Here is a 10,594-nt window from a genome sequence, read left to right as displayed (position 1 = left end):
CCCTGTAGAGACGGGATGGTCTAGCTCCCTGAGCAACGTATACAGCCTCTACAACGCAAGTCCTCACATTTCATGTCTATACTATGCCCACAGGGTAGACATTCATCATACTTTTGCTTCCATTTGAGGTTTATTTGTGCGCAGGTACTGTTTTAAGTGTTCAAAGGCTATTCGAAAAATATTTTACTTACTAAGCGCCTATTCAAAAGCATCAAATATTCACACACCCTTAATCAAAACAGTTAATTCTTGGATATATTATCTTAAAAACATGTCCTGTGCACAATTTTGTTGGTTAGGAAATCCTTTATGAGAGACTGGCACAGCTGCAATTAAAAAGGTTTCCAAATGTTGAAAAAAAGGATTGACCAAATTCCTTGCCTTCTGTGCACAAATGTACTATACAGTGAAGGTATTATTGTATGTTCGATTCAAAGTGTAAATTTTATACAAATATTCCTGCAGATATATGTCGCATTAGTGTTTATAGGAATGCTAATACATTAGTTGAAATAAAATGTAGGAATTAATTAGGCATGGGAAACTCAAGAAAAATTACTCATGTATATTAATTACAAGTGCCTTCTGTGCTAATAATGAACTGCCAACTATCGTCACTGAACTTCTCTCGCGTCGTTCGATACAATAAAATGATAGCATAACTATATTACATAACTATACTGAAATACCGAGAACAGACACTGAATACTCAACACAGGCATTTATTTGGTGCTTTGATGAAACAGACAATGGAAAGTGCTGGCTGCACTGTTTTTATCATGGAAAAAAATATGAAATATTCAATTGCTCTTAAAATGTGCCAATCTATCAAATGTGGTGCGAGTAGAATCGGAAAAGACTCTTCAGGATGAACCATGTATACAAGAACCTAGAGGCAATAAATACATGAATAGGTCTAACAAAACAAGTTCATATGTACCAAAAAACAATGGTGAAAAAAATACAGAACTTAGGAAGTAGATTATTCATACATCTGTAATGTAATAAGTATTACAATGAACATGCATATCTTGTAGGGGCATGCAAGCAGCAATTTTTGAGATCGAAACAAATATTGACTACTTTTCAAATAATGAAAAGTCACAACATAGCAAAGCAAATAGCTAATTTTACTGTCTTCATGATATCGAGTTTTAATTGTATCTTTAATATTTTCTCGGTTGTAACAGCTTTGTGTTGGTCAGTTTTCATCATTTCTTTTGCTCTATGTTCTATGACATACTCAGAAAAGATCTAGAGAAAAGATTGTGACCGAAAAAAAAGTGCTTCTTTCAGGGACCATATAGGAGCACATGGAAACACTTTTGCTAACTAATGCAGCAGAACACTATGCAACATGCAACGCGTCCGCAATTTTTAAAAGTCACTCTAGTTCAACGTGGTTGTTGACCTACCCTACACTAGTGTGGTGATGTGCTCTCTTATGTGCGCTCAAGTGACGAGACCGCGTAAAGGACCTGAAGCAGACGGGGCAACTGTATGGCCGGTCACCTGTATGAACATGCTGGTGTACATTCAGGGCATTCTTCAATGAAAACCTCCGAGGGCACGAAGGGCAACGAAATGGCTTCTCAGTTCTGTGGGTGTGCAGGTAGGCTTTCAGGCCGCTCTTCTGCGAGAAGCTCTGAGTGCATGAAGGGCAGTCAAATGGCTTCTTGCCTGTGGGTGTGCAGGTGGGCTTCCAGGTGGGCCTTTTGTGAGAAGCTCCGAGAGCACGAAGGGCAGTCAAATGGCTTCTCGCCTGTATGAGTCCGTAGGTGGATTTTCATGTCTTCTTTTCGTGAGAAGCCCCGAGAGCATGAAGGGCACTGATATGGCTTCTCGCCTGTGTGGCTGCACAGGTGGGCTTTGAGGCCGCTCTTCTGTGAGAAGCTCCGAGTGCATGAAGGGCAGTGAAATGGCTTCTCGCCTGTGTGGGTGCGCAGGTGGGCTTTCAGGACGCTCTTCTGCGAGAAGCTCCGAGTGCATGAAGGGCAGTCAAATGGCTTCTCGCCTGTATGAGTCCGCAGGTGGATTTTCACGTCTTTTTTTCGTGAGAAGCTCCGAGAGCATGAAGGGCACTGATATGGCTTCTCGCCTGTGTGGGTGTGCAGGTGGACTTTCAGGCCGCTCTTCTCTGAGAAGCTCCGAGTGCATGAAGGGCAGTCAAATGGCTTCTCGCCTGTGTGGGTGCGCAGGTGGGCTTGCAGGTGGGCCTTTCGTGAGAAGCTCCGAGAGCATGAAGGGCAGTCAAATGGCTTCTCGCCTGTATGAGTCCGTAGGTGGACATCCAGATAACACTTGTGTGAGAAGCTCCGAGAGCACGAAGGGCATTTAAATGGCTTCTCGCCAGTATGTATGCTGGCATGTGCTTCCAGAAGAAATAGTTCATCAGCCACATAGTCACATAGCTGACATCGGTGGAAGCATTCTTGCTTTGAGTTGTCACATTCGGCAGTTGATCGAGAAATAGAAGGCCTCGATGCTGCACAAGTAAAACAAAAATAAATAAAAGTTATGAAATGCCAAAAAGAAACACAAATGCTGTTTAATGACAAGCTTTCTTTATTGATTTCTGAAATCTTGAGGGCGATTTTAAGTACAATGAAACAAAGAACTGCTAATGGTCCTTTTTAATTTACAAAATATTTCTGCATTTGAATGCCTCATGACCCCCTTTGTGACGTCCACCTATTAAAATTATGTTTCGGAAAGGCAAAAGATTCCAAAGTGAGAGAATGTGGAATGCTTGAAGACGTTCACAAATTTGTTGTACCTTAGGGAACAGTTTAAAAGTACTTTGACCCAGCTTGCTCTCTGATCCTTAATGAGCACTCACATAATAGCCAGGCCTGAGAGGGGCCCTTCAAAGCTGTGCTTGTGCGAAAAGCTCTGATAGCAGAAGTGCCAATCAAGTGACTTCTCCTCCATGTGGACAATTAGGAGAGTGTGTTCTTTGGCTCTGACGTATGCCACCGCGTTTCCCGCCAGGGGCTCGTGCCCCGGAGTCCAGAGTGTGTATGTCTGAGAAGTATTTGCAGCTAGAAATGCATTTTGAAGCAGTAAAACAGACATTTGGAGCAGGTTTTCAAAGCAATTGCAAACTATACTAAACACAGTTTTTACAATGTGAAAGCAGTAAGTGGTCACTATGCAATCCAAACACTAAAAACAACCCACCCCCTTATTGCAGTGCTCACTGTAGACTGACAAAGCGGTGTTGCCTAAGATGTGCTTGAAAACCACTTCAGTGGCTTAGAAAAGCATGGAAGCACTTAGACATGTCACCAGCAGACTTCAGAGAAGTTTTTAGAACATTCACCATGACCCTGCTGCTATACATGTATTCTTTAATATGGAGATATTTGTGAAAATCAACCATGGTAATAATACAGCACACTCTAAATAAAGGCACACCCTCCTTCTTTACCTCTCTACATGGAATTGGCTAATCTTTCTTTCTTTCTTTTTTTTGCGCTCCCACATGGCCGTTATTTCCACTCTATACAAGTTTTTAACAGTTCAAGTATGGGTAATTTTGTTAAAACAAATGCTGTCCATGCAAATAGTTGCTTGCATAGGTAGTTTATCTGCTCTGGCAGATAACTTTTCAAACAGAGCTGGCAAACAAAAATGTTTTCTTTTTTATTTGACGATTTATGGCATATATATGTTAACATTAAATATTTGAGTGATCATGTTGAAAAAAAACGACGTTTTGTTTGATTCTTCAAGAACAGTTCCATTCCAAGATAATTATCAAATTTGACACTCAGTAGGATACTTTTGGATTCATAGGCTGGAGCCTACCGAAACAGGCACAGCGATCCCCACAAAGATCCCCACAATTGGCATCGCTTATTAAGGGGATAGGGCGTCTGAAGCAGGGCAGTAGTGCAACTACCACAAGCTATGCCAGAGTTCTAGGCTGGCGTGCTAAATAATCACCCATGTCACATGGAGGGTTTGTAAATGTCGGCACTTTCACCGTTGAATGTTAAATTAGCGTACCAAGTAATCGACCAGAATTTTGAATTTCTTGCAAGAACATCCGAATGCATGGGCATTTTGAAAACAACTACATTAGTAGGGAAAATAATTTAACTGCTTTTACAGCACCAGCAGTATGAAAAATTTACTTAATTTTGCCCTGTGCTGTGCTCGGACTCATATGCTGCACGACTGAAATTCTGCAATGGTGCACACCAAGGAGGCAGTTCACTTTTGATTTTATTGTAGCTCGTCGCGCATCATCGCATACGATCTTAAAATGTAGGTATATGTTCCCAAGCATGGACTCTGCAATGCCGTCCGATTAGGCTTTGATGCCCGAGTTCAGCTTCGTGAAATCATTCACAGTAGTTGCCAACATGTCGTCCACGGACCCATCTCAGCCTCTGGCCAAAAGACTAGTGCGTAATCTCAAAACCAATCATCGAGGTGCTTTACTGGTTTGAACAAACTAGAGGCCACCTATCTGTCACAACCTTCTGCCCAGCCACCACCACCTTAACTGACAGTGAATTTTAGAGCCCAGCTCTGAGGCGCCTGCTCCTGCGGCAAGTGTCGGCGTCAGCGTCCTACCCCGTAACTGAGCGAACGAGCACAGCGAAAGATGAGAGCGAATGCGGAGCGCAGGAGATGAAAAAAGCAGCGAGAGCGAAGAGAGCACGAGGAGGAAAGCAGAGGAGGAGGGTATGGCAAAATCGTGAGAAGAAAAGCGCAGTGCCGTGCGTGACGGGCTTTGCAGCGACAATGGCCAAGAGAGAGCACCAAATTAGTATGCGTCACCCGTATAGAAACAAAGCACTGCATGAGCAGAGATTTTCTGCGATAGCTGCTATCAGTCATACCCAAGCATCGTACATGCGCTTCCTCTTGTGGTCACTCGGTTAGCGAGGCAGTCACACCACACCCAGCTCCATTTGCAATGTTCCACACTAACATATTGCCAATACACTGTGAAATGAGAACACGTGCACAGCTGTACTCGAATCTGGCACCAGGGAGTATCGCAATCGTCGAATTTTCTTCTTATGGCCATGCAATACAAGGAGCTTAAACTTAGGCTTACCAGCAGCGCTTTGTTAGTATCAATACCACAGCAAAAGTTGCTGTTTGGTGCAGAGTCGACCAATATCTTAGTACCCGCCTTACGTCATTTTTAAAGCGGTGCAATTGCCTCACCAACATAAAAGAGGGATAGGGGACAAATTAAATAGTGTAAAAAATTAACAGACGATTACGATACCACCTAATGCGAAATTTGAGCGCAGCTCTACAGGTGTTTTCATTTCGTGATTTATTGGCTGGCACGGACATTCTGTCTCGTGCGGCGCTTTGAGAACAGAGTGAACCGTCGCAAAACAAGTAACACTCAGGCACAACGATAGCGACGAGCAGAACCAGCGCTCGTCAAAACTGATCCGCAGGTTAAGTGCATCCGCTCTTATATACATGGCTCATTGATGGTTCAAGAATAATGGCTACTGCCTGTGCAGCTTCCAGAAAGCACTACACAATGCGCGTCATGCATACGATCAGATTACAAAAAGTTTTTGTCACAAAAGCTTATGCATAGAATTATCAATAACATTCGACAAAGTTCCTATACATGTAGGCGCATCGTGCATCAACGGCTAACATTCAACATTTCTTAGCGGATGAAAAGCAGTGACTGTAGAAAGGTAAAGAAGTGTTCTGCGCCATCTCGTAGCGATCGTCACAGAACACGTCGCGCACGCTATCACGGTGCACAGCACCAGGTGGAACAACACCTTTCTCTTTCTTCCTTCGCTCTTGTGCTCATTTGCTTGGTTACGCTGCAACCGCCACTGGCTGCAAGAACGGGCCAATAAGAGCTGCGCTCTAAAATTATTCATGATTACCAAGCCTGCGACATTGTGCACATTGTTGCAAATATTGAAGAAGACACTACACAGTGTTCAAAACTGTTATTACCCTTTTACACTGGTCATACAAGAGGAGCGCGTGGCCTTGCTCGGCGCCAGGATGATCACTCGTTGCTGCCTGAAAAGCAATGCTGTCCTATTGCTTAAGCACCCTGCACTTGGTGGGGTGGAAGGCATTAAAAATAGACAACAGTCCATGGATGAAACAGTGGCACGATCCAGGCTCAATAGGGGAGGCCTGACTCGATCCATGGCAAGTAAACGCAGCTGCTGGTCTTCGCCATGCTGCTTTCAATGGTGTGGAGAAACGATGCTTGGGGACCAAGTTCCGCTTTGAAAAACACAACGAACACGTTCGGTGAGTGGTAGGCACAGATTTCTCGTACTTTGCTGAAATGTAACAGGACGTAGCAGGGTTCAGCACAATCGGTGGAGCGGTAGCATCACTGCGTGGATAGCCAAGCTCAGTAGCTTTGAAGCTTCTTTTTTTGGAAACCATTTGTTTTGGCATCAGCAAACCTACAATTTCCTGATTGACACTTTTCATTTAATTATAATATTGGAGAATTTCGTTAACTAATCAAGACTAATTATCTAAACAGGCAGAATGAAAAGCATAATTTGAGTATCTCCAAGCGACGGCAAACAACATTACTTTTGTTCTGTCCAGCTGCGTGGCATCGGGATATTTTAAAACTCTGGCTAAACTTAGCTGGGGCACCCTGTATATGGTTGTGTTCTTTTTACCCTGTAGTCATGTTCTACGTGTCCATAAACGTAATCTAGTATTCAACCAAATATGTCGTCTTGGTAAAGGAGTTTATTTACAATCAAACGCAGTATGTTGCACCCAATAACTGTTCATCTACTTATTCATCAGCTCCATCTGAAGTGCCATAAGGATCCGTCTTGAAGCTCTTGCTATACTTAATTTACATAAATGATCTTCCTAACTGTGCAAGCACACGACTGTGTAATATACCACAAGATTACTAGCCAGGGCGTCTACCAAGCTGACATTTCCAAACTCCCCGAGCTTTCCAGGTTTTCGCGGAGCACTTTTGCTAAATTCCCTGAATGAGCCAGAACTTTGTTTTATGTTAAGACAGGCTGACACGATATAGCCCGATGCTGTCACTCTCTAGTGAGCATGTTGAAAGAAAAAAATGACTTAATCTAGTTTGAATAGTAAGGAGTAATATCTATTTTATTTAAAAATAAAACAGAAGGAAGATGTTAGTAAAATTCGCAGCAAAAGAAATGGTAAAAGCTATTCCAAATTGAGTCGAACATTTTCAAATACGAATGAAAAGGAGATGCATACGTAAGTAAATATTTTTCAATATGAGCTATTTCTATCAACTGATAGCAAGCTCATCGGTATGAGGCCTAAACTTTGTCACAACTAAGATTCTCGCTCAGCAGCCGGCAAGTCAACCTCAACTGTCCTGACATACTCTCAGCCCGTACACGACATCTCAGTGTTAGTTTTCACTGCTTTAAAGAGTTTATTTTGGTTTGGATGAGAGCCACCTGTATCTCGGCGTCAGCCAATACTTCGTTTTTGAGCTCAAGCTCTTTCAAAAAAGCAGCGGCACGCTTCCTTTCCTGTAAATTCCTCATTGCGTCGGTCCTTTCTGTTCTCATCCTCCTTCTGCCACGCTTTCACCTAATGGATAATTTGAAGCATCCTCTTGGTCAGTTGTACAGTCAACGTCCAATTTTTCGTGCTCCCTAGGGGCCGCAAATACATCCGAAAAATCGCGCAGTCCGAAAACAATGAATGCATAACTTTAACTGCCCTTAAGGGCTAAAATTGTCACAGGCACGTCCTAAAAAGCTTATAAGGCCTTCCAGTACACTTATTAGGCATATCAGTGCTCGTACTGTGACTGGAGATGGGGGAGCACGCGTGTATAATTAAGGAATACATACTGTGTCCCAGACAATTGCCCCTTCCCACGCTTGTTAAGCTTCGCCGCCTAACAATGCTGTACTGAGGTGAAGCTAACTTTCGGAGACTGGCATTACGCGACGCGCTGTCCTCTGCGAGCTTCGAAGCCAATGGCGAAGATTACAAACGTGGTGTTGGTGCCATTGCTGACAGCGGCGAATTCTTTCGATAAAAAACACGGCACATCCAGAAATGAGTGAGGAGCAGGCGCTTGTTGAAAAGAGAGCATATGAGAAAAAGGTGGCTTTACGCTCTGCTTGCGAGCTACATGTACTGTGCACAACTGTGAAATTTGGCTGAGATGTTCACAGTAGTGTGTATGCTATCCGCAAACTGTATTTCTTTCTCCAAGCCCAAGGAGTTGTTAGGGCCCCTTTAATGTTAATGTACTTACCCAATGGTACCACATTACACAAGATCTGAAAAAGATGGCTACATTGCTGGGATTTTGGAGTCATTGCACTGAACAAACTAGCAGAACAGGTAACTGCGAGCAAATTGTTAGGAATAAAGTTTTTCATTTCGAGCAGTTTTTAGGTTTTGTTTGAAAAACGTCTAGAATTATTGCATTTGTGTACTTACCTGTATGGGCACAGAAATTAATATGCATGCATATGCTATTAAAACTAAGCTTAATGTTGCAGCGTGTTTCAAGCATTCCTGATGATATAACATAGGTAGTCAATCAGATCGCTCATCCAAGTTACATCACTCACCCATTCTACGTGGCGTGGGAAAGGGTGGCTAAAAACTTGAGAGAGGAGCTGCTGTGATTGGCAGCAATGTACATTTTTAAAATCTTATAATAAATTACATGCTCTACGTAAAGTGCTTAAATATTTCTCAACAGTCAGAAAGAATTGCCCTAGTGACTCAGCACATTTGTACACAATCGTCAAAATTGTTTCAGGGTCCCTTTAACTATTTTCTTACTACGAGAAAAATTAAATTTTCAGAGACAAAACATATTTTTTATTCCCTCCGGCAACATTATATATTATGTAATGCAGCATTATAACTTATAGAAAATTCATGTTTTCAAGTACATATGTTGCAATAAATACATCTTTTATAGGTAAAGAAATATTTACTGAGTTTATGTGGCCACTTTAAAGAAATTAAAAGCGAAAATATTAATATACTATCTACAAAAAAATGTAAAGAATTGAAAATTTACATTTTGGTAATAAATGTACCAAAAGTACTTTCATGAAAATAATTGGCATTTAACTGTTCTTCGGGTCCAAAACACAAAAAGGTTCATCTTTCCGGTGCTGTGCTGCACAAGGATAATGTTCAACTTCATGAGGCAAAGGTGGACTGCATTTCTTGCAACAAATTTTTTTTTCTTTGTACTCCAGATAGCACAGCTTATAGCTTCACCTCTTCTGCATTTTGCTGGGTTGGTGTTGAAGTTCTGGTACTGGTTTTCGAGTTGGAAAGTCTTTGCAATTTTCTCTGTCAAATCCCAGTAGTTTGAACGAGCTGTATTAAAACTGGCCAAAGTTGGCACTTCTTTGAAACTGCAACTGTTATAAACATCTTGAAATGCCCAGTTCTGCATGTTCAGCATGCCAACTTTTTCATGTTGCATGTTCAACTGCTGCCAACTTTTCCATCCAATTATCATTGCCCTTTAGAACTGGGAAATTGCAAACATGTCAATGTGATATTGTCCTCCAACTTAATTCTGGTACTTCGATCATAAATTCTGATGCTGATATGTCGTGATCACTAGTGGCACTTCATCATCATCATCAACATTATTAAGTAATAATGATAAGAATAATAATAATAAGTCCCAAAGAGCAATAGCCACACTAAGTTTTGCTACAATGTGAATGCCCTAATTTATCAAAAGTTATGTCAAAAGTCAGTTTTGCTGCAGAAACTATTTCTGAAAGCCCTTTTTCTGTCTGCCAACCAGATAATGTTATGTATCTAAGGAACAGTTTTGGCGCGCTGAAATAGGTGATTAAAATTGTTGGTCACCAGTAATAGATTTCAATAGATGTAACGAAAGGGTTAAGGCTAAATTATTAATGCATGAAGCATGGATGTAAGCCTGGATGAAGCAGGTGTAATGTATGTGGTATGAATGGTATTGCTGATATGTCATATGTAATCACAAGTGGCATGTCTCTCCCTTTCTTTTATTGTGAAAATGCATGAAATTTCATTTTTTCATGCATTTTATACTTAAAGGGTCTCTGATATGATTTGGACAAATTTTGTACATTTGTAAGCTACAGCTACAGTAAAACATTCGTGCCATAATGTAAGTGAAGCATCTCGTATTAAGAGAGTTAGGGAGGATTACAAGTTACCCTTCTTCATAGCCATATTTTTTCTCCTGAACTCGTTAACAGAGTGATTGGGGCTAAGCTCCGCCTTCAATGGCTATGTGTCATGATGTGACGTCGTGTCGTCTACTTCCGCGGCCTTAGAGCCAGCGTGCGAAGTCTCTTCAACCTCAGTGCTAGCAACTTGGCCCTTGATTCCAAGCGAGAGCAATCCAAGCAGCACGTGTTCCAAGTGGTCTGTGCCGCGCCAAGCATGTCTGGTATTCCGGTACACGCAGATAAGTTGGGTATTTTTACTGATGGGCGGAGGCACAAACTACCCACTGTGATAAAGGGGATTTAGCGGTACGTAGCGATATACGTACAGTATATGTGAACGGGGTGCAGCGGTGGCGTAGAGGTAGAACAACCGCCTCGCGTGCAAG

General features: G+C 42.0%; 1 protein-coding gene across 1 annotated transcript; it reads right to left on the bottom strand.

The window, feature by feature from the left end:
• Positions 1 to 706: 706 nt before the first annotated feature.
• Positions 707 to 8,586, bottom strand: LOC139053782 (gastrula zinc finger protein XlCGF57.1-like). The gene is made up of 2 exons (XM_070530541.1): positions 8,583 to 8,586; positions 707 to 2,485 (listed from the first exon to the last, which is right to left on the bottom strand). Exons 1-2 carry the CDS (start codon positions 8,584 to 8,586, stop codon positions 1,665 to 1,667), a joined length of 825 nt encoding a protein of 274 aa, XP_070386642.1. The 3' UTR covers positions 707 to 1,664.
• Positions 8,587 to 10,594: the final 2,008 nt, after the last annotated feature.

This window comes from Dermacentor albipictus, unplaced genomic scaffold, assembly GCF_038994185.2.
Source record: "Dermacentor albipictus isolate Rhodes 1998 colony unplaced genomic scaffold, USDA_Dalb.pri_finalv2 scaffold_210, whole genome shotgun sequence".
Classification (NCBI taxonomy): domain Eukaryota; kingdom Metazoa; phylum Arthropoda; class Arachnida; order Ixodida; family Ixodidae; genus Dermacentor; species Dermacentor albipictus.
The sequence above is the reverse complement of the archived record's forward strand: the minus strand, read 5'-3'. Positions and strand labels throughout refer to the sequence as shown.